Below are 25,048 nucleotides of genomic sequence, written 5' to 3' on the forward strand. Positions count from 1 at the left end.
TGCCCAGATTGCCCGGAGGCATGGGCTTGGGTGTCACCAATATGCAGATGACACCCAGCTCTATCTGCTAATGGATGGCCGGCCTGACTGCGTCCCAGGGAATTTGGACCTGGCACTGCAGGCCGTGGCAACTTGGCTAAGGCTGAGTGGGTTGAAGCTGAATCCAGCGAAGACAGAAGTGTTTTGCGTGGGTTGGGGCGCTTTGGGGAGGGAAATACCTCTCCCGGTTTTTGACGGGGCGCCGCTGAAAGCAGCGCACCGGGTCAAGAGCTTGGGAGTTCTACTGGAGCCTTGATTATCAATGGAGGCCTAGATAGCAGCCACTGCTAAGTCAGCCTTCTTTCACCTAAGGCGGGCAAGGCAGTTGGACCCCTTCCTAGAGCGTCAGGACCTAGCAACAGTGATTCATGCAACGGTCACCTCGAGATTGGATTACTGTAATGCCCTCTACATGGGGCTGCCTCTGTGCCAAACCCGGAAGCTGTAGCTGGTGCAGAACGTGGCGGCTAGGCTGTTATTGGGGCTCCCAAAATGGGAGCACATACAGCCAGGACTGCGCAGACTGCACTGGTTGCCAGTTACATACCGGATTTGTTACAAAGTGCTGGTTATTACCTTTAAAGCCCTATATGGCCGAGGACCTGCCGACCTGAGGGACCGTCTTTCCCCATATAAACCCCAAAGAGCACTGAGGTCAGCAGGGAAGAAACAAATGACTATCCCCGGGCCGAAGGAGGCAAAACTACAGAGCACTCGCATGCGGGCCTTCTCTATTGTAGCTCCATACCTATGGAACCAGCTCCCGGAAGAAGTGCGGGCCCTGCGGGACTTTGAACAGTTTCGCAGGGCCTGCAAGACCATCCTCTTTGGGATGGCCTTCACCGATTAAAAAGATAGAGGGACTTGCCTAAGTGACTTTCACCATCTGTTGAAATAGCACCAGAATGTTAATTTTAGTAATTTTAGAATCTTAATTAAACTGTTAAACTAGCTATTGCTTTTAAATATTTATTGTATAACTTACTGTATTTGATTTGATGTTGTTAGCCGCACTGAGCCTGCTTTGGCGGGGAGGGCAGGATATAAATAAAATGATTGATTGATATGATTGGTTGAATATGTAGGAATAGTCATTACAAGGGAGAGGGGTGATGAAGAAGGATTGATGAAATTGATAGATGAATTTAATATTAGAATCAGATCAAAGTTCCCTTCCTCCAAATTGTTTACTTGTTTATTTGTACTTTTCATTTATTGTCCTTGTTTTTGTTTTGTTTTAGTGTTTGTGTTTGTGCAATTGTTATTGTGTTGATGTTGTTGTTGTTTTTTTCTCTTTTTATGTTGTATATTATTTATAAAATAAAAATATTATCATCTGGGAAGGCTGTTTGTGGCAGTGGGCAGGGCATCAGTCCCCCCCCCCCACCTTCCAAATTCTGACCACGGCCCTGGCCTACAGAGTAGACTGCTAGTGCCATTCCTGGCAGCGCCTGAGTACTTAGTAAAAACACCCAGAAACTAAATTACCACTAACCTAATAACTCATTGATTTGCTTACTTTATAGAATACTGGAGATTTGGTTTAGTCTTAGCCAAATCTTATCAGACAGTTGTCAGAACTAGGGCTGACAATCCCTCATCAGAGAATGAGAACTCTGTGGTGATAGAACTCATGGAAAAGAAAGCAATGACAGACCCTGAGCTGTCAGGGAATTTGCAGCCAGCTGTGGATATGGGACCAGAAACATCTGGTGAGTGCCACAGAAGCCCAAGAGACCACAACCATCAACACCCCTGCCCATAAAGCCTAGTGTGATTCTGCACAAGGAAGCTTGAGGGGCAAAGCTGGGAGAGAACCATCCCTTCCTCCCTCTTCACTCACCCAGGACTCTGTAATGTTCCATTTCCAGTTCATTTATTGTAATTAGCCATTGGCTGTTACAAATTTACAAAAATATCAAGAAAATGGAAAGTAAACTAGAAGTTAAAACATACAAAGTATTGTGTAAGGTATAACAAGGGTATAACAACAGATGCAATACAATGGCAATAACAATAAAGATGTAGACATAAATCTCAAAGTTATCCCTTCGCATTGCCACCTTGGCACATATTTTCTTTGCATTAGGTATGCTTTAAAGCATACCTAATGATGGTATACTGGCTATCTAAGTAAGCAGAGGAAAGCAGTGACAGACTCCAATGCAAGTCAGGCTACCTTCTGTCCCTGCCACCACAATGGTGTTCCCAGTCCAATGCAGCCCAGGGCATGAGCCATAGGCCAAGAACCATTTGGCACGCATTCTTGGTAAATTAGTTTTTTTAAAAGCACTGCCTGATAAAATAGGGAAAGCAATAACTCCCAGCAAGTCTTATAGCTAGCCCAGGTGTCCTCAGCTGGAGACACTCAATTATATCTTTCCCTTTCCTGTCAAGGTCATGGTTGGAATTTCTATTTGACTGTCTGGGAGCAGTGATTGGCTGAATATCAGCAAATACAGTGAAAACCAATCCAGGTAAAATGGGTATATTGATTATAGGTGATCAAGTTGCACTAAGAATAGCTGTAGTGCCTGTGCTGATAGTGTAACACTGCCTCTGAAGAAACAAGTTTGGGCTTGGAATTGGTCCTTGATGTACTGCTGCTTGATTTGCCACGTGGACAGCACATTTCTGAAACTGTGTCAGGTGTGCTTTTTCTTGGAGAACAACACACTAAAAATTGGGATCCATGCCATAGTAATTTCTTATTTGGGCTGCTGTAATGTGCTGTAGATGGAGCTGCTTCTAAAGTATATATAGAATGTTAAGTGAGCATGTATCATCTGTCTTTAAGGAGCTGCACTTGCTGCCAATTTTTCCAGCCACAATCCCTTAAAACCTTTTGTCCCCACATACGGAAGAAAGAGACAGACACGAGGGTTTGGGTAAACTAAGGGCCACTCTCTTTATTTATTAATATAACAACAAGGGCTATAAACATAACAAGCAGCACGGCAGGGCCAGGGGACAAAACACCCCTCCCCTGCCGCATGAGAGGTGAGCCACCTTGTCCCTAGGTATAGCCAAATGAATGGCTCATACCCAGCCGGCATAGCAAGGGCCATGCCCTGGAGTTCCAACCCCAGCCGCACAGCTGATGGGAGGATCAATCCAGGCAAACCCAAGGCAGTTTGCTTCATCACTCAACCAGGCCACATGGCCCAGGAATGATTTAGCTAGACCCCAAGCCCCAAAACTGGGGTGCTAATGTTGCTCACCAAGCTGCATAACAGAAGTTAGGCACAAACCCCGCCACCGTGAGGCCAAACCTCTGCTTAAACTGCTGCGCCCATCTAAACACCCAGAACTTCCTTAAGCCCCTGCCCCAAGTCATCCAAAATGGTGTCATTCCCCTTATCAGAAAGATGGATGCCATCAGTCCTGGATAAATCCATGCAATCAGCATGAATCCCAGGGTGAGGTAGAAAGTGTCCCAACCCACCCTCAAGGGCTTTTTTGATTTCCAAATTAGCTTTGTAGCAAGCTCTCTCAATCGCCCATGGGTCCCATACCCCATGCCATACCTGGCCATACCTGGCGCGGGATCATGGCATACCACACAATCAAAGCTTGTGGCCAATGACTCTAAAGTCATCCTTGTCCTGCAGCACAAGGGCTTTGTCCTTGAGTAATCCCAGATCGCCCCCCCCCCCCTAAATATATAACCATAACCTGTGGTGGCTGACCATAGTCATTTTCAAATAATAAGGGTAACAGGCCTGACCAACGGAGACCACACTATCCATGCCATTCTATGGAAGCCCACTTGCTGAGCCCCAGCTGTGAACCAGCCAAAGACCTCCTGGCCCAATAGGCAGCCCAGAACATGAAACTGCCCAATGGGCAGCCCAGAACACAAAACTGTGTCCGCATATGAGGACACGTCGTCTCCTACAGAAAGAAGAAACAAAGAGTAACAAAACAGCCCCATAACCTGAAGCCAGCTAATGCAGTGCAAGAGGGCGCACATAGCCTCTATAGGCCAAGGAACACCACCTACCCAGCCTCTGGATGGTGAGTACCCTTACCCAGCCTTTGGTGGTGAGTACCCCAAAGCCGCAGCTGTAGAAGCCACACCTATACAAAAAGAGTGAGTGCCAAATTTAACCCCCTCCAGGCCGAGCCTGGAGAGAGCTTTAAGAGTCACTGACCAAAATTGATGTTTTGTCAGGGGGCTACTGTCCCCATGGGGAAACAATAAACTGGTACCAGAACCCCGAGCGGCTAGACAGCAAGCTAAGGCAGCTACAGGACATAGCTCCACCTCAGAACAGGAACCTAATCTAATAGTGGTCCCCCGCTGTGATTGATCAGTTTTTGAATGACGAACTGTAATATAAGCAGATTTGTTTACCAAGCGAATGTCCCGAGCCATCAAGTTCCTTCCAGAAACATCCCCTTTGGACTGAGCCACCAGCTCATTCACTCGGAGAGCCCCAAGAAATGCTACAAGGGAGGCAGCGTAAAAAAGCAGCGTTTCAAACTTGGTCCCAAACACACTTGGTCCCAAACACTTGGTCCCAAATTGACTATAAACCCCTGAGAATCACAGAGGAAATAGGTTGCCTAGAATCAGACCAAGGGCCAGCCTCTCTAGCCCACCCTTCGAGCATTTTCCGAACGCAGAAGTCACTGGTATGCTCCTGGTACCCCATAGATTTGCTGGCAAAGACCAAAGCAGACAGCCAGCCCCTAATAGAGCGAACAGCCAAGCCCCTGCCTTTTAATGATATGCTATAGTGGAGCAAATGTTCCACCAGAAAAGGCCATACACCATGGTAACCAACTCTTCTCCTAAAATCTTCAAACTGGCATAAAGTCCTTTTGTATGATTTTTTGGTGCTAGGAGCAATGGTGAGACTTATCACTCTGCCGGCTTTGACCCACCAATCAGCCATATCTCTGGGGGCATCCTTGCTGGAAGATCTGCATCTGGGGCAAGCTGATAGAACCCCTGCACCTGTTTGCGCGAGAGAGCGTCAGCCACCCCATTATCCACCCTGGGCACATGCCTGGCAAAAAATAAAATACTAAGCCGCAGGCAGCAAAGAGTACCAGCCTCATGACCCTAGTGGATTTGGAAGTGAGGGAATTTATAACATGCACCACAGCCAAGTTGTCACACCAAAAGTGGACAGTATGGTCAGCCAACTCCTCCCCCCCACAACCAAACGGCTACCAGGATCGGAAAGAACTCCAGGAAAGTCAAGTCCCTGTTCCACCCAGCGTCTATCCATCCTGTAGGCCACTTCTCTGCGCACCAATGTCCGCGGAAGTAGACACCAAATCCTAAGGACCCAGCTGCATCAGATGTGATTTGAAGCTCGGCTTCAAGCTTCAAATCCTCTTTCCAAAAATGAGTTCAGAAACTCCTGCCATAGTAAGAGGTCCTCCCGCATACTTCTGGAAATCCTAATTCTGTGATGGTGAAGTCCAGCCATCGCATCACACAGCTTCTTCAAAAAAGGAAGACCACGAGCGACCACCTTACAAGCGAAGTTTAAGTGACCTACTAACTGATACAGCTCTTTCAAAGTTTCCTTTCACCGCTGCAAAAACTTGGCAACCATCTCCTGGAGACCCCAAACTTTTCCCCTTGGGAGGCAAGAGGTTTGCTGAAGCGAATCCAGCTCAACACCTAAGAACATCAATTGCTGGGTAGGCCCCTCTGTCTTCTCATGGGCTAGGGGAAAACCCAGCTCCTCAGACTGCTCTGTAAAAGCCGCCAACAAGCAGGCACACTGGCCTGAGCCCAAGGGGCCAGCAAACAAAAAGTCGTCAAGGTAATGCACTGCATTGCTCAAAGAGGCCCTGCAGGCCCCATTCTAGTAAAGAGCTAAATCGCTCAAAAGCAGCACAAGAAGTGGAGCACCCAATGGGCAAAGCCCTGTCCATGTAAAACTGGCCTTCAAATTGAAAACCCAGCAATTCAAAATCCAAAGGGTGAACTGTGAGAAGGCGAAATGCTGACTTTATGTCACATTTTGCAATCTCAGCCCCTACCCCACAGCGTCACACCATGGACACCGCTTGATCAAAGGATGTGTACCACATGGTGCACAAAATATCTGGAATGCCCTAGCAACAGTGAAGAAGCAAAAGCCTAGGCAACTTAAAATGGCTGCCACCAGGAAGCCCCAGAACTTAAAGGACCCAGCTAATTCCCAGCTAAGGAAAAAATGGGGGGGCACCCAGCTAATCCCCAAAAAGGGGGAGAAATTTTCAAGTCCCACAGCAAGCTGAAACAGCCCGACCTAAATTAAGAAGAGGGAGCAAAAGGCAATGCCCCGAGTTCCCTCTCAAAAAGGGACCTATAAGCCCAAGAATTTTTTTTTAAATGCTGCCTGGCCAGCAAGACAATGAAGGGACACCCTCATGACCCTGGCCACCCATGGAACCTCCCTCCTGAGAGCCCCAGAGGCCCTCAAGAAAATAGCCAGGACAAGTGACAGAGAGCAAAAAACGCCGGCCATGCTGTGAATGCCGCAACCAGCCCCAAACTGCTCCGGAGGCTGCTGCTGAAGTGATTGCCGCTCCAGGACACCCCCCACCGATTCGCGCCACTGCCGACCTCCCCGCAAGGCCTCGGACAACGCCGAGGCTGAAACTGACGCTCCCGAACGCCGACCTCCACCCGAACGCCAACCTCCACCCGAACGCCTCGGACAGGGCCAAGGCTGAAACTGACACTCCTGGCCCAAACACAGGCCGTGGAACACACTAACAGCCTCCTGAGGAAGAGAGCAACAGCAAGCTCTTTCCTCTCCGAGCATGAGGTGAAGATTGAGGAGCAGGAGCAGAGCTGGCCGTTAAAGCTACTTTAGCTCCACCCCCACTCCCATGATGCCCTGCCCACTCTTCCTCCTAACAAGGAGGCAAAAACAGCCTCCCAGTGGCATGGCTGGTCAGCCATGGCTCAGGAGGGGAGCCGCAATGTGAGGGACTGGTCTTTGGAAGCTAATAGGAACTGTATAAACATGTAATGGACTGTGAAGGGTTAAATGCCTCAAAGAGCCTTGAGTGACAGGATGCCCAAAGAAAACTGGTTGGTTAGCATCAGTTGAGCAGAAAGAAGATGACTAAAAAGAACTCAGTTTGAGTTTACCTCTGACTGTGGAAAGTTTAACTCTGACTAAGGAGAGTTTAGCTGTGACTGGAAAGTTTCATGCTGACTGAGGACTGGGAAGGTTGGCAAGGAGGAGTGGGTGGATGTCAGAAGATGTCAATCCAGACCAGGAAAAGGGATAGATCGTTGAGTTAGAGAACAGATTCCCTGCCCAGTTGAAAGGGAGATAACTCTAAAGTGTGATCCTTGGTGAGCTCAGAGCAGTTATTTGGGTGTTTGGTAGTGTATCCCTGCCTTTTGAAACTTGAATAGTCAATTAAACTCAAGAAAGTATACTGGCGTTTTTAGGAAACACTGGAACAAAAATCTCAAAGATTCTAAGACTGTGTGAAAAGTTTAAAACACTCAATTGCTGGAAACATATGAACTGTAGTTTGGGAAAATATTCATCACCCCCCATGAGCCACTGCCACTCTCTAAGCCATAGAACAAACTGGAATAACAAAGGTGCCTACCGAGAGCAGCTATCACTGAGTTTTGCAGTCTAGCAGGAATTTACAAGGAGATCTCTACCATGGGAAACAAGAAAGGAAGGCAGAGTTTTGCTGAGGCCATGAGTGCCAGCTAATCTGGAAATGCACTAACGACAAGAACAGCACATTTCCAAAAGGAAGGAGGACCGACAAGGATAATTGATTAGAGTAAATCCAGAAAGAGGAACACATAGGTGAAATTGTGCTGTAGGCGGGTGCGGCACAGCTTACTTAAATAATACCAGGCTCTAGCGAGTTGTGGAGGAGGCTCCTCCCACCAAAATTCAAACAGTCAGGAATGATTCGGGGGCAGGACAGATTTGGGAGGGGCATCATCCCCAGGAGCCCCACCATAATGATGGGCCTAGATTTACTGCAGACATTTTACCCCTGATTTCACCTGACCTTTCCCCTCCACCTACATTGAATAAAATATTTGTTTATTTTTGAATGTTATAAAGCCATCTCATGTGCCATCCCAGAAGTTTAAATTAAGAGGGTGATCTTGTCTTTCCCCTCAAGTTCCTGGGCTGAGCCAGTATAAAAATACAATAACATGAGAGGTTGAGACAACCATAGATCTTTAGGAAAGAAGAAAATAGATAAAGGGGCTTCTCAGTCAGAAAGGAAGAGAAAAACAGAGGGAGTCTGCTGGAGGGAAGAGGGCAAGGTTATCGTACCTTATGAAACCTGAATTCATGGTATCTTAAGGAGTACCTCTTCTCAAATATTTCTTGGGCAGAGAATGTTCTGTTTATTTCTGCGAACTATAAACCCAAGTTTGATGGTGGCATTTGGACTGTATTGAATCATTGGCCCACCTAGTTCAGTACTGTCTACTTTGATAGTGGCTCTCTAAGACAGGGGTGTCAAACATGCAGCCCGGGGGCCAAATCAGGCCCCCAGAGGGCTCCTATCAGGCCCCCAAACAACTGGCTGTCATCTACTTCCTTCTCCCTTTCTCTTGCTTCCTTCTGCATCACAGCTTGCTTTGCCAGGCTTGCTCAATCACACAGGAGCTACAGAGCAAAGCCTCTCTTTCTTCTCTTGGCTGAGGCTCCTCCCTTGGGGAGGAAGGGGGGGAGGGAGAGCTTGCTTTGTCAGGTTCTCTCAATCGCACAGCAGAGCTACTGAGCCAAGCTTCTCTTTCTTCTATTGGCTGAGGTTCCTCCCCCTCCTGGTCCCCTGGGGAAGGAAGGAAAGAGCCAGAGCTTCCTTTGCCCAGTTCCCTGGATCCCATGGGAGAAATACAAAGAAAGCAACTTTAAGACCAACAAATGCTAATGTTTTAACTTTTTAAAAAATAAAATCTTTAATTGTGTTTGTCTCTGTCTTTTATAATGTTTATATCTCAGCTACCTAATCTTATATAGGTACACAAATGGCCCAGTCTGACATGGCTTGGCCTGGCCTGATAAGGTCTCATTTATGTCTGATCCGGCCCTCATAACAAATAAGTTCAACACCCCTGCTCTAAGATCTCAGGCAGAGAAGCCCTTTTAACAAGATCTGCTATCTAGGTTCTTTATCTAGGTTCTTTAACTTTTCATTGGAAAATTGATTGTACATTGACTGTATTTGGACCTAATTGAATATTTATCTACTAAATACTGAGCTATCTACTGAGCCCGTCTTGGTGGGGTAGGGCGGGATATAAATCGAATAAAATAAATAAATAAATTGAGCGGGGACATGAATTTTGCCAATTAATTAGACGGTGGGGGGAGAGAGGGTTTTCATTTTTTAGTTGGCTTGGATAAATTATTAGTAGTAAGTATGTGTTTTTAGCTAGGTCTTTAAGAATATTATTGGATAGAGTATTAAATTGAGTGAGTGGGTGAGAGGAGCAGAATACGTGATTGTGTGATCTGAGACTGGTGACCGAGACTCTGCATTTTTGGTAAATGATGTCGGGTCAAGGGATTCCAGTGCTCCTGGGGAGGGGAAGGTACAGCGGTGGGAGCAGGCAAAATTGGAACGGAAGGAGACTGAGACACAAGAGGGCTCGTTCCCCTTCCAGCCTGTGTCCCATCCCAAAGATAGCAGGTAGATGGGCCAAGTGGAAACACTCGCCTCCGTCCCTGGTATTGTGCAACGCCAGGTCCATAAATAATAAAACCTCAGTCCTGCGGGATTTCTTTATCAGACAGGACATGGACATGGCTTGCATGACGGAGACCTGGGTGCGGGACGGGGAGACAGTGGCTCTCTCCCAAGTAGCCCCACCTGTATTCTCCGTCCTTCACCAGGTTCGGACTAGCGGGTGGGGGGGAGGGGTGGCTTTTTTCATACAGGAGGATTGCTCCTTCAGGGCGCTTCCGCCACCAGAGATCATAGGCATAGAATGTGTTGGCCTGGTGTGGGATGTGGGGGAGAGTTTAGCAATCTGGCTGGTGTACCGTCCGCCTAACGCACCAGCCAGTGCCCTACCGTCCCTGATAGAGGCTGTAGCAGGCTGGGCATTGGAGCACCCTCGGCTTATAGTCTTGGGTGACTTCAATGTCCATGCCGAGGACGCAGCTTCCACTTGGGCGATGGACCTAGTGCTTTCCATGGCAGCACTGGGACTCTCCCAATGTGTAACAGCACCCTCGCACCAGACTGGGCATACATTAGACCTGATCTTTGCAGCAGGAGTTGGAGTGAATCAGATTTCTGCCGTGGTGGTGCCATGGTCTGACCACTATGCCCTGAGGGCTCATGTGGATATGCCACTTCTACCCCAGTTAGGCGGTGAGCAAGTTTTAGCTCGCCCGCGTAGCCAGATGGACCCTTTGCGGCTTCAAATGGCTATGCGGGATCCCGGGCCCTCTGGCGACTCGTTGGATGAACTGGTGGGGAACTGGAACAACCAGCTCTCCAGAGCCATCGACAAGATCGCTCCTTGACGTCCTCTTCATCTTCGTTCACGATCCGCTCCATGGTATACCCTGGAGGTGCGATCAATGAAACAGCGATTAAGACAACTAGAGAGACAAGGGCGACATACTCGCGACGAAACTACGAGAACATCTTATAGGTCATTTATGTGGACCTATGAGATGGCAGTCCAGGCCACAAAGAAGACTTACTTTGCATCCCGGATTGCATCTGCAACCTCGTGCCCAGCACAATTGTTTAGTATAATTCAGTCATTAACAATTTTACCGCATGGTAAACAAAATATTAGAGAGCTGGAAATAGGCTGTGAGGCTTTTGCGAGTTTTTTCACAGATAAAATCTCATCGCTCTGGCACAACCTTCCTGCTATAATTGATACAGTGAAAGAACTTGGGGCACCGAGCACGTCTTCTGGTCCAGTTCTAGATTCCTTCAGTCCACTCAGCCTGGAGGAAGTTGACAGGATAATTTTAGCTGTATGCCCTATGACTTGTAGGTTGGATCCGTGCCCGTCCTGGCTTATAAAAGCTAGCCAGGCGATGCTACGTGAACCACTACAAGGTATTATCAACAGATCCCTGATAGAAGGGATCTTTCCCACACCCCTTAAAGAGGCTGTGGTCCGTCCCCTCTTGAGAAAACCATCTGCAGATCCAGCCGTATTGGCTAACTATTGGCCAGTATCAAACCTTCCCTTCTTGGGTAAGGTTATAGAGCGGGTGGTGGCAATTCAGCTACAGGGATTCCTGGAGGACACTTCCTCCCTGGATCCATTCCAGTCCAGCTTTCAACCAGGTCATGGGACAGAGACGATTCTGGTCGCCCTCATGGATGACCTCATGCGACATCTGGATCGGGGCGGCTCAGCAGTGCTGTTATTATTAGATCTGTTAGCCGCATTTGATACGGTTGACCATCAGCTACTGACTAGCCGCCTTGCTGACGTGGGGATTCAGGGGTCCGCCTTACAGTGGTTGACCTCCTTTCTCCAAGGTCGGGGACAAAGGGTGGTGATAGGGGAGGAATCATCCCAGAGGCACTCACTCATATGTGGTGTGCCTCAGAGTGCGGTTCTGTCCCCGATGTTATTTAACATCCATATGCACCCCCTTGCCCAGATTGTCAGGAGGTATGGACTGGGTTGTCACCAATATGCAGACGACACCCAGCTCTATCTATTGATGGGTGGCCAGTCCGACAGTACCCTGGAAAATCTGGACCTGGCTCTTCAAGCCATAGCATCTTGGCTCAGGCTGAGTCGGCTGAGGTTGAATCCGACAAAGACGGAGGTTCTCTATCTGAGCCGGGGTGGTCCAAGGGGAGGTGTCCAGCTGCCGGCTCTTGATGGGGTGCCATTGATACCAGCCCCTAAGGTCAAGAGTTTGGGCGTTCTCCTTGAGTCCTCCCTTACAATGGAGGCCCAGGTAGCAGCCACTATTAGATCCGCCTTCTTTCATCTTCGGCGGGTGTGGCAGTTGGCTCCTTTTTTGGAGCACAATGACTTAGCAATGGTGATCCATGCTATGGTCACCTCAAGAATAGACCACTGTAATGCTCTCTACATGGGGCTACCCTTGACGTTGACTCGGAAACTACAGCTAGTGCAGAATGCTGCGGCACGGCTGTTAATGAGGCTCCCCCGATGGGAGCACATTCAACCAGTGCTGAAAGAGCTGCACTGGCTACCTATTGTTTTCCGAGTCGGTTTCAAGGTGTTGGTATTGACCTTTAAAGCCCTTTATGGTCAGGGACCTGTTTATCTGCAGGACCATCTTTCCCCATATATCCCCCAAAGAGCACTGCATTCAGGGACAAAAAATCTGCTGTCCACCCCTGGACCAAAGGAGGCCAGGTTGCATTTGACATGAGCCAGGGCCTTCTCGGTGGCAGCACCAGAGTTATGGAATGCTTTCCCGGAGGCCATAAGGGCCCTGTGGGACCTTCTTACATTCCGCAGGGCCTGTAAGACCGAACTGTTTCGACAGGCCTTCGAAGCTTAAACCGAGAGAGAGCTGCCACCTGACATCAGTTAGAGTATCCGGTGTCCAACCGTCTGAAAAGCAGAACCACCAACATAGTAATGGTACAGCACTGTGGAATAGTTTTAAATTTTAATTGTATTAATGTTTTATAGATTTTATTGACTTACTGTTTTAAGCGAATGTTGTGAGTCGCCCTGAGTCCGCTTGCAGAGAGGGCGGGATGGAAGTGTAATGTTAATTAATTAATTAATAAAATTAATTGAAGATGTTTGGGATTGAACTTGAAACCTCCTACAATGAAAATCCAACCTCTTAGTCCTGGCCTCTCCCTCAGAATCTCTAAAGTGCAGACTTATTTTCCTCACAGGCCTTGCTCCCAGCAAGGTGGAATTGTCAGAATTTGAACTTACACCTTAAACCAACAATCCTAAAATGAAATCTGAAGACTTCTCAGTCATAGCATACTACCTTTGAAATTCTCTTCCTAAAGGCATTTAATTGACTGACTTCTTCCTATATAGTTAAAATCTGACTTTTGATGCTTGGAATTAGGAGGTGCATGTTAATTATTTCTAATGTCTTGATGCTAAGTAACTGTTTTAATCAATCGTATTTTCAGTTTGACAGATTAATTTCTGTAATATGAATTTTAGCATGAGCTGCTTTGAGAGAGTTAATAAATGTACACTTTAGAATAAATAATAGCCATATCTTATCATTGACAAATTAGATCTCACCATGTACTAGAGTAAAACCACACTATAAATGAGCAGTGCCTTTTTTTAGTTCAGAAGCCCTGTGAATTATGAGACGGGAAATTACCAACAATGGAACATTGAACCCAGAAAGGAATCTGGTTATTGCAGAATTTCTCAAACATAAGTTAGGCCTGACCCCTTGTGGCCAGAGCTAGTAATAACAAAGTAGGAAAACAAAATATAACCAATCGCAAGTGACAGTGGGACCCACGTTCAGATTCTCAGATGTCTAGCAGTGCACTCCTAAGAGCACTTTCCTGGGAATAAAGCCTACTGAACGGATCTGAGTAGGATTCTGGATAAACATGCTAAGTCCGGCACTGTAACTGAGCTGCAAAAAGTGGCTACAGAGGGCTTGGATCAGAGACAAAGTAGCAGCTGGCAGTGCCCCACAGAACTAATGGAGCAAGGATAAGCACACCTGAAGCAATATTGCACGCCAACGTGATGTTGATCCCCCCCTCTGTTTCACACACATGGCACTGTAAGGTTTCAAGGCAAGAGACTAACAGAGGTGGTTTGCCATTGCCTGCTTTTGTGTCCTGGCCCTGATATTTCTTGGTCTCTCTCACCCAAGTACTAACCAGGGCCAAGCCAGCTTAAGCTTCTGAGATTTGGCAAGGTCAGGCTAGCTGTAGTCATAATATTACTTATTTCCATTTATTTTACTCTGTGGACATACAGATAGAGCCTGTTAATTAAAACAAAAGGAGTGAAAGAACTTTGCTGAACTTCGGGCTATTACAGGGCACAAAGATTCAGTTGTCTAGTTGCACAGGGCAGCTGAAAGTTCGTCAGTGCAGTGAAGATTTTTTTCGTGTCCTTGCTAGTCTCTAGTTCTTCATTTAAAAATACATTTTATGGTGTAGAAAAAATTGAATACGTGTAGTGTTTCCCAGTGCAAATGCATTAATGGCAGTTGGTATCAGGAGAAGCACTTCAGTAGCAATGGGTACACTGCATATAATTGCTTAAGGGGAAAGGATAAGAAAGGAAAAAAGAACAAAGAATCAAGGCAACTAAAAAGAGGTGAGAAAGCTGAGAACAATAGGGAGCAGGTGGCAGAGTCAGAGATGATTACAGCTTGGGCTGGGGTGAGAAAATGGGCCCTTGAGAAGTACAGACCGCAAACGGGCTTTTGCAGTATCCTTGTGGAGAACAATACAGAGGAACCTTGTGGCACCTTAATAACATAAACAAACAAATAAAACCTCAAAATATTTCTATGTCTGCTTTTATGGACAAAGCTACTTCTTCAAATGCATATGGGTATATGCTCACTTGCTGGAATTTTATATACCAGTATGAGATTGGGGGGGCGGGGCATAACATGTGAGCAGTAGAGGATAAAATTCCAGAGAGGTGCCAATTAATTGCTAGAAGATGAGTTGTGGTTAAATCTGAACAAAAGACTATTCACACATTGTAGTAATTCCACAATAATTGTTATTGCTCTTAAAACAGTAGATGTTGTAATGACCATAAATCCCAGGACTTAGTTCAAGTTAGAAACAGGGGATGTGAAATGTTCAAATAAATCCTAATTGAACAGTTTCATGCTGCAGTTTAATATTTGTTGTTGGATTGTGACCTGCACCTGTAGGACAATAACAGAGCGCTCAGGGATATTCAAAATGTTTTCCCACTACTTTTTGAATATTTTGATATTTAATGTTCAATTTGTGTCTACTTATGTTATTACTTGTTTATAATATGCAGTAAGCATAAGAAAGCATGACATATCACACTGGAGGATGAACATGGCATGGCTGATGTTATTAGATCCTGTAATAGCGCTGCCTGACTGTATATGGGTCAAAGCTGGTATCTTGGTTTCTTGCTGAATATTGTCCTTGTGGTTATATTTCTGTTAAGTAGCCCATTACTGTTGATAAGAAGCTGTTTTAAGTTAGGTTAGCTGTTTTAAGTTGTCTGTAAGCAAGGAGAGGCCTAAGAGAGGGAAGTATCATTATCCAAGATGGCTATAGATAATTGACACTGTTTTGGACTTGTTTAAACTGAGAGCTATAACTGACAACCGGTGGTATTCTGTTTTGGGCCTGTCTTATAGTGGACAATTGCTTGGTGCCAGTCTGGCTTCATTGATTTGTTTCATCATTCATTAAAGTGAATATTGTAATCCCAAGAATGCTTGTTATATAAACTCTTCTGGTGCAAACTCCTAAGTGAGGAATCAGAGCAAATAGAGTTCTAGCATATTGCTGGGCTGTGTTTTTATTTCTTTGAGTTCTTATGTATTTATTCTCCTGCGCTGACTGTTTTATTGACCAATTTTTATTATGCGATTTGTTTTACTGAATTGTTTTATCATATTGATAGGTTTTCTAGCATTGTTGTGAGCCACCTAGAGAAGATCTGGGGAGCTAACCAGGTCCATTGCCACAATGAGACCCACAGGTTCCCGGCCCCACCACTTAAACATCGAGGCCAGGGCCCAAGCCCCACCACTTACCACCCCTGACTTCCACTGACAGTTGGGGGCCCTAGAGTTCCCTCCCTAACTCCTGACATGCCTGCCCCTTGGTGGGGGAGGGATGGAAAGGGCGTTTTGCTGGTTACCTTGGCTGATTGGCTGATGGCTAGGGTGTGTTTTTCGCCTAGGCTTACCAATCCCCAGGTCCCAGCGGGGGATCCCCCGGTTTTACAGGCTCCCCCCCTCCCCCAGCCAGCTGGCCGGCGGGGGAAGCCCCACCCCCACAGCCATTATGCACCTCCATGAACAATTCCCATAAGGAATGATGGGGAATTGATCCGCGGGTATCGGGGGCTCTGGGGGGGGCTGTTTTTTGAGGTGGAGGTGCCAAATTTTCTGTATAGCATCCAGTGCCTCTTCCCAAAATGCCCTCCAAGTTTCAAAAGTATTGGACCAGGGGGTCCAATTCTATGAGCCCCAAAAGAAGGTGCCCCTATCCTTCATTATTTTCTATGGAAGGAAGGCATTTTAAAAGGTGTGCTGTCCCTTTAAATGTGATGGCCAGAACTCCCTTGGAGTTCAATTCTGCTTGTCACACCCGTGCTCCTGGCTCCTCCCCCAATGTCTCCTGGCTCCACCCCCAAAGTCTCCTGGCCCCACCCCCAAAGTCCCCAGATATTTCTTGAATTGGACTTGGCAACCCTATTTTCGCCTACCCTACATAGCGTTACAGTGGATTGAGGATTTGGCCATCAGGAGGTGCTGTTAAATAGGCGGTCACTTTAGTGGCAGGTTTTTGGGGGTTTAGGGCACTATGCGGTCAGGGGAGGACTGTGAAGCATCCCCCTTTTGGGGAATTTGGGGTCTGGCATGATCAACTTGGGGTTTGAAGACCCAGGGGGAGAATGCAGACTGCCGGGAGACTCGGCTAGAGGGTGCTTTCTGGCGAGACGTGCGTCTGGGCCCTCTGGTGTGGGCCTCCCTGATGGGCCTGCCCGGAGAGAGCTGAGTCACTCAGCTCTGGCCGGGGGGTTGGGTCTCTTGCCCGTTATGGCAAGGGAGCGGTCACGGTGACCCCTAGCCCTGGCCAGGCCACTGGTGGGGTACCCTTGCTGTTAATGAGTTTATTCAATAAAGTGGCCCAATTTTATTCCAACACTCTGTGTCTGACTCGTTATTCCATCCTTGGGGAGCAAAGGGCTGGCCCTGTTACCTCTGTATCTTTGTTCCAGATATTATCGATCAGACTGCCATAATGCAATTCGAATCACTCTGTGGTGAAACCATCTTCTGCCGTCCACACAATAGCACCATGCAGTTCTCTTCTTTTTGTTTCCCCCACTATTACGCACTTAAGCAAAGGTCAGAAAACATTATGTGGTTGTGCAGTTATGCGCATATCGCTAAGTAGTAAAAAAAAATGGCGACCGTAAACCAGATGTCTGATTAGGGTTGTCAAGTCTAATTCAGAAAATATCTGGGTGCTTTGGGGGTGGAGCCAGGAGACTTTGGGGTGGAGCCAGACTTTCCCATTTCCAAAATAAATGCAAAAAATACAGCAGTGCAGTTCACCTGAATAGTCATCATTTCCTCATCCCCCAATAGCTCCAATTCTAGTAAATGAAAGTGTAAACACACAAAAAGCAGCCAAAATGAAGAGTTTGCAAGCTCACATTTTTGTGATCTCACTGGGGCTTTACTCACAGGAACTGCTGTTCTTCAGCCTAACACAGAGAGGTGGAGTTTTCCTCTATCCCATAAACAGGCTCTATACAAAGACTCTGAAAACAATGCAAAACAAGCACAGAGACAGACACACACTATTACTGCCTCCCTACAAAGACTTCTGAAAAATACTCTCTCTCTCTCTCTCTCACTGGGCCTGGTTCCTCCACAACCACATCTGACAATTACAGAGGCTACACTGCTCTCTCTCTCTCTCTCACACACACACACACACACACTCCTACTTGTTGTGAAACGAAAGCAAAACAAACGGAGGCTCTACTTCTGACCCTTTCCCATGAAGTACTTCCTGCTCCACTTTAAAGGGGCACACACACACACAAAGAGGCATTTTAAAACAGGACCTGTTTGCAGGTTTCTTAAGCTACAGGAGATCTAGAGGTACTGGTGGCTGTGGGCAGGGGAAGCCTGTAAAACCGGGAGATCCTCCGCTGGGACCTGGGGATTGGGAAGCCTATGTCTGAGGCTTCTTTTGCTCTGGGACAGCCTTCAGACTTCCGGAAGTTGGTTAATATCGCAGCAGAACTATAGACGGAGAAAGCTACGAGGTGAAACCGGACAACTCAAAAAACACCGCAAACAAGCAAGTAACAAAATAATCCAGTTTGGAGAAGGATTGGGGGGTGGGCGACAATGATTGACTACCGGGAGGCAGGTGTTGCTGTCTGATCAGCCACTTTTAAAAACAGCAGCAACTGATTAAACTGTGCATCTGAACAGGCCCCAGAGATCTTATCTCCAGTTTTTGATGCAATAATTCAGAGCAAGAAGTGTCAGTTATCAGAGATTGTTAAATAAATAAAATATTGCCAGGGTGCTAATATTTTAAGCATGCTTTATTTTAAGTTTTAAAAAAATCTGTAATTGTGTTTGTGTTTCCTTTATAAAGTTTATATCCATGCTACCTGGCATTACTTTTTATAACACGCATACACACGGCCCAGCTCAAAAAGGTCTCATTTATGTCAGATCCAGCCCTCATAATAAATGAGTTCAGCACCTGTGTCCTAATGTCTTTCCCTTTGGGTGTGATGTCATTTTTGGCCCTGTGGCCCCCACCACTTTCCCCAGTGCCTCCCCACCTAGAATTTCCTAGCTACGGGCCTGGAGACAATATACAAATTTCTTTTAGAAATTATTGGAGTGACACAGCACCCAGTAGGTACAGGACTGGTTGTTCAATATTCCTAAAACAAATAAGTAAGAAAACATCATTCTGCAGTTTCGATTCCATTTCCTGCCTCTCTCTCTCTCTCTCTCTCTCTGTCCCTGATGAACATCAAGTGTCATGTGCTACAACTTAGTTAGTAAAACAGATTTATGTTTAGTTAATAGTCTAATATGCATGTTTTGCTTGTGTTAACATTATTTGTTAATACTGCCATGTACACTTAACTATGTCAAGAGGGACTGTAGAAAACATTTGATATTACTTATGGAAAACTGGTGTTTAAAGCACCCTCCTCTTCAGTCCCAAATTCAGCATATACTCATGGAATTTCCAGTGCTTCTTATTTGATGGGGTAAGTGAGGACTCAGGAGCCACATGTAGCATCGGACTATCCAAGATCTAACAGAAAAAGTGTCCATCAAGTGCTTTCCCTCTATAGCTCTCAGAAATTTGCCTTTGTTTTTCAACCAGACAAATAACCAGAGACTATTGGACTCCATTAAGTACTTTGTCTGTCTGAGCAATGTTAATAATACAGAGATAATCAACAACAACGCATTGTTGATTAGCATAGGATAACGTTCTAAAACTGCATTCCATGAACAAGGGTTGGTTTGCAAATGCAGTTCAGTCCCTGGAGAAGAATTTAAAAACTGATCTGGGAAAATATGAACAATTCACCACAAGATGTCATCAGATCTCACTACCTTTTATGTAATCCAAAGAACCATTTAGGCACAGGGAATGAGGCAGGACAGATGGTTTGTTAACTAGCAGCTTCTGCTGAGTTTTGTGAATGGAGGCTGTCTCCAAATGACATCATGGGCTGTTCACTCCACCCCTAAGACAGAGTTGCTTTGTAAGGTTCAGGTGTTTCTGTGCCAGGCACTTATTCAAGACAGCCTGCTAAGTTTGAGACAGAACTGTAGTGTAGGAGGTAGAGCACCATTCTGCTTTTGGAATTCATTCTATCTGAGAACCAGAAAAGCATGGACAGGTGAGTAAAGTAGAATTTTTTAAACAGGGTGGTTTTTGCAAATAAATTAGCAATGTTTTCTGTATTTTTGACATTATAAATGTTGCTATTATTTACTATAATATGATTCAAGAATAGTTCTATCAAAATTGATGGTTCATATACATATAGCAATGTATAATAGAAGCTATTTTTCTGTCTTGCATTTGTGTATAGTATGTGTTCTTGCTGCATTTGATACTACATAGTAAATACATTTTTAAATTTCATAGGAAGTAACTTCTCTTGGTGGAACAAACAATCTGAACAAGCTGGAGATCTGGAAAATAATATGCCATATTACAGAATGTTAGAATTCTTAGTTTCAGTAAACTTTAACATTACTACTGTAGTGCTGTGCATGTTTCTGAGTAAATACACATCATGTTCGACTATTAAATGTAACAAATTAGCATCAGTCTGTCATGTGGTCATTCTCAGAATTTTAAAACTCAGTAATCTTTTAGCAAAGCTACATCTAGATTCAAAGCAAGAAAGCTAGTGTTCTGTTGTTCAAAGAGAAATAATGGTTTCATATACTAAAATACTGTATACAAGTTTGTATCTTATAAAAGCAATTGCTAGTAAGAAAGAATTAGGTACTGTATTTAATAGACACATCTATTAGATGTATGATACTATTTTATGTTTGTTTTATCAGAAATTTAGAGAGATACTTTAAGTTCTGTGGAAGGCAACATTCAGGACCCCCCCCCCCCTCCCCAGCTACATCTTCTGCTGTGGTGTAGTATAATGGCTCAGAGAGTGAACTTCAAACCAGGTGGTCCTCATCCCTCAGTCTGAAATATGGGAATAATAATACTGACCTATTTTACAGGGATGTTTGCAATCCAACATGTGAGAAAAGCTTTGAACACTGTGCTAAGTATTACTATTATTGTTGTATTATGATCCTCAGATCCCTGGTGCATTATAGATCCCAAAAATAATGTAGAAAGCTTTAATCTTTCTCTACATGCACTGTTTAGCAAAGTAAAGAAGGGAAAGCATAATTCCAAGTGTTTGCAGAACAATAAGCCTTGAGTAAGCTAGCAAAGTACACATGCTTGAAATGGGGTTGCCAATCCCCAGTTGGGAGCAGGGGATCCCCCCATTTGGAGGCCCTCCCCTCACTTCAGGGTCTTCAGAAAGCAGGGGAGGGGAGGGAAATGTCTGCTGAATACTCCATTATTCCCTATGGAGATCAATTCCCATAGGGTATAATGGAGAATTGATCTACAAGTATTTGGGGCTTTGGTGGGGCTGTGTTTTGAGATAGAGACGCCAAATTTTCAGCATAGCATCCGGTACCTCTCCTCAAAACATCCACCAAGTTTCCAAAAGATTGGGCTAGGGGGTCTAATTCTATGAGCCACAAAAGAAGGTGCCCCTATCCTTCATTACTTCCAATGAAGAGGAGGCATTTAAAAAGTGTACGGTCCCTTTAAATATGATGGCCAGAACTCCCTTTGGAGTTCAGTTATGCTTGTCACCAGAAAAAAAATAGGTGGTAGAGCTCATCCAGGGGTTGTTATGCAGCTGAACCTACTATTCAATGGACAAGGAGGTGGAACTCTCAGAAGGAGGAAATGGAACTCTCAGAAAAGTGCAGAAGCTGCGCTCCTGTGAGCTCCCACTGAATCTGAAGCCTGCTTGTCACACCCTTGTTTTTGGATCCATCACTAATGTTTCCTGGCTCCACCACCAAAGTCCCCAGATATTTCTTGAATTGGACTTGGCAACCCTAGCTAGAAAGTGGCTGTGGCTGTGGAAAACCCAGATAGAATCCAATTCATATTCATCTGGCCTTGTGTGCTTGTCACATAATCATTGGTAGTTGCAGAGCTAAACACTGTAAAGAGCGAAGGGCAGACTTACATATATATCCATGGCTCCCCAGTATACCTGAGTGTTTTGGGTGCATGGATCTTCCATTTATACTTTGTGGTGTTTAGCACAATAAGAACAATGCAAATGTTAATCAGTACTCACTGAGTGACAATGGGCAAGTTAGTATTTCTCATTGTAATCTGTCTCACAGCTTGTTAAAGGAAGACGGAAATTCACTGTTAAGCAAATTGCCCTAAAAATAGGGTTTTGGGGAATTTAGAGTGGAGGGCAATCTGCCTTTTAGCAAGATCAAAAATCTATGTATACAGAAGGTGTCTGTTTTGGAAGTTACCCAATAACGAGACTATATAATATAATATCAAAAAGTTTATTATGAAATAAAGACAAACATACAAGAATATAAAGTCACACAACGCACATACGATCCTAATACAATAAGATAGAAATAGACGGGTAAACACAAGGATTAACAAACAGGGTAATAATTACCTATCGTAGTCTTCAAGGAAGGCTCCAACGTGACGAAAAAGGAGATGGGGGATGGACCCTCAACTGATCAGGTATTGGGGGCATATCTAATAGTGGGGTATGGTGTACTGTCAGATGCACACGTGTGGGGAGTTGGGTCAGAGGTTATAAGGACTACCTTGAACCCTTAGAGGGTAGGAGGTGCAGGGGCGGATGACAGGTGGTCAGCTGGTACATGACCTCAGAAAAGGGGAGGCTCCAAAGTGACCATAGAGGCTGGACTTGTGCAGTGGGCAGTGGCCAGTCTATTCTGGGTACCTGATTGGATACACATATCCAGCCAATGAGCGGACCTGGCTCTGGTTACCTGATTGGGTTTCCAGGTAACAATGGGCAAGGGGGAGGCTCCAGGGTGACAGTTTGGGCAAGGCATGGGTGGAAGAATGGGTGGAGGGGATTAAGCAAGCTATCCAAACTTATCTAAAAGTGACAATAGAGGGCCAAATTGGTACCTAAGGTGACACCCAATTTATACAAAGAACTCCGGCTCTGAGTGAAGCTGTTCTTCCTCTTAACTTCTCTGCTAGCACCATCTTTTGTCTTGGGTTCCATTGGACAAAAAGCTTAGGCAGTCTGGCAGGATCCACACCTAAAATAAGCTTGATTGCCTTATGCAAAAGCAACAGCTGTTGAGTACGTGAGCCTCTTGCTTCGCTGTCATGGAGTCTGGCACCGCAGAAAGATGGTCGCTGATGAAGTTAGCCTACCAACATGGCTTTCATGGTCAAGGCTGGAAACCGCTTGTCCTGACAGCTCCTGGTGGCGCAACTTCTTCCACTGCAACGGCCGAGATGGTGCACGCACAGAGCAGCTGGAAAACCATCTGTACTTCTGACTAGCACTCTTCCAGAAATATAGAGTGCTGTTGTAACGCTGAGGCTGTTAGTATTCACATAAGTCTCTTATAAAATGGTAGATAAAACCCATGTTTCACAGCAGATGTATGTGAGTTGAATCTCCAGGCACCCTGGCAACCAAACGGGTGATTATGATGTCCCTATATAACTAAAATTAGAGGTCTCTTGCTCACATCACATGTAACCAATAGATAAACCATCCCCATTTCACAGCCCTTTAAGGAGTATGTGCTTCAGCTATTCTTTCCCTAAGACTTTCTAATAAAGAAGGAACAGAGATTAAGATTACTCTCCCTTCAGCATGTCATAAAATATAATGGGAAACGCCTCACTAAGCCGATTTTTATTGCTATCTCCACTAATGCTTTTCTTTTATTCAGTAAGTTTAATGATAAGATTAATACTTTCTATATTTGGGGACAGGAAACCTCTGTGATTTCAACAATACACCATGTTTAGTTTCAACTCCAACATTATTGTCAGTTTACTTATTACGAAAATAATATTTTGCTTGGCCACAGGCAGCTCTGTTTGACATTAAGGCAATCAGTTGTATTCTGTCTCATTTTGTCTACTCTTGAAGCTTAAATATGAAAGGACTGCTAAGCCCTCTGAATGAGGCAGGGCCTCTCCTGACTAATTAAGTATACTGCTATAACCAAGGACCTTTGAAGACTATCCGTTGGACAGGGATGTTTAACTTGATCTTGTAAAGCCAAGCCATATTGTTTGTATAATGGTAGTGATAGTGATAACTAATAAAAAGGCTGTAGTCTCTCATGCTACATCTGAAATCTTTTAATTCCTCAAATGACATCAATTAGGATAATAAAGAATTGTATTGTACCACTCAGCTCAGCTAAGACCAGCACATTCCATTGGGGCAAGGTATAGTTTACTACTTAAAGAGGCCCTCCACTTGCAGGACATACCTTCTGCAGACTGACTGCACTTTACACAGCTGTGACACATTTTCCCTGGCTGAGGGAAATGGTAAAATACAACTGACAGAGCCCAATAAAAGGACTTTGCTGGCACAGAGGCTCAGGATGCTAAAAGTTGTTTCCACTCTTATAACAGGCTGATGACATCAAATGAGATGTTATTTCCAGCATCAAACTGTTGTAAGCCCCTGGTAGCTAACAGTGGTAATTCCTCTCACTAACTGGAGTTTGACAGTCATCCATGACTGAGATACTTGCATCATTAAAGATATGTGTCCTAATCCAGTGAGGACAATCTTTGTGTAAAAGCAGACATCTACACAACGATCCCTTTCTGGAACTGGCTAGTGCAGATAGTTGCTCCGTTGCTAGATTTAGCGCATGAGGCTGCCTAACTGGATTGAGACCAGGCATGAAAAACCAAAGTTATCAGGCCCTTGAGACTGATGTGTTCAATTACCTTTCACTGTATACACTGCACAATTTCACAGCTGTATGGTATGTCATGATCACAAAATGTTCTCCAAATTCCCTGCGCCCCTGACAAAGCCAAATGGGTTTTCTTTTGTCTCATGTCATTATATACTACTTGTTACTTTACATAAGAGAAGCCATGTTGGATCAGACCAATGGCCCATCCAGTCCAACACTCTGTGTCACACAGTGGCCAAAATTTATATTTATATATATATATCTTGGCTTGACTTCGCGAATGAAGATTTAAGAAAGGTGCAGTAGTCCACGTCTGCTCCGATGGACCTCTGCTCCATATTTTTATCTAACCCCCTCTTGAAGCTGGCTATGCTTGTAGCTGCTACCACCTCCTGTGGCAGTGAATTCCACATGTTAATCACCCTTTGGGTGAAGAAGTACCTCCTTTTATCCGTTCTAACCCGACTGCTCGGTGATTTCATTGAATGCCCACGAGTTCTTGTATTGTGAGAAAGGGAGAAAAGTCCTTTTTTTCTACCTTCTCCATCCTATGCATAATCTTGTAAACCTCTATCATGTCACCCCGCAGTCCACATGTTTGTTCACCCCCTCAAAGAAATGTAACAGGTTAGTGAGGCAAGATCAACTTTGCCTGGTCTCGCTATAAATAATTTTCCATGATGGATGTCAACAAGATCCTGGCACTGGTAAAGGCCACTACATGTACTCTGGATCTTTGCCCATCCTGACAACTAAAATCAGGGCTTGTTTTGTAGCAGGAACTCTTTTGCATATTAGGCCATACACCC

General features: G+C 45.2%; 1 protein-coding gene across 2 annotated transcripts in view; it reads left to right on the top strand.

Annotated features, from left to right (window-relative positions):
• The first annotated feature begins 19,393 nt into the window (after nucleotides 1-19,393).
• The window catches only part of LOC132572666 (semaphorin-3D-like), a 59,593-nt gene continuing 53,938 nt past the window's right edge, over nucleotides 19,394-25,048 (top strand). Inside the window, exon 1 of one of the 2 annotated variants that reach the window (XM_060239987.1) lies at nucleotides 19,394-19,609. In XM_060239987.1, coding sequence (XP_060095970.1) covers nucleotides 19,426-19,609 — 184 coding nt within the window. In that variant the 5' untranslated portion in view covers nucleotides 19,394-19,425. The remainder of the gene's footprint in view (nucleotides 19,610-25,048) is intronic. The other variant, XM_060239988.1, reaches the window with a different exon arrangement.

This window comes from Heteronotia binoei, chromosome 5 (assembly GCF_032191835.1).
Source record: "Heteronotia binoei isolate CCM8104 ecotype False Entrance Well chromosome 5, APGP_CSIRO_Hbin_v1, whole genome shotgun sequence".
Lineage (NCBI taxonomy): Eukaryota > Metazoa > Chordata > Lepidosauria > Squamata > Gekkonidae > Heteronotia > Heteronotia binoei.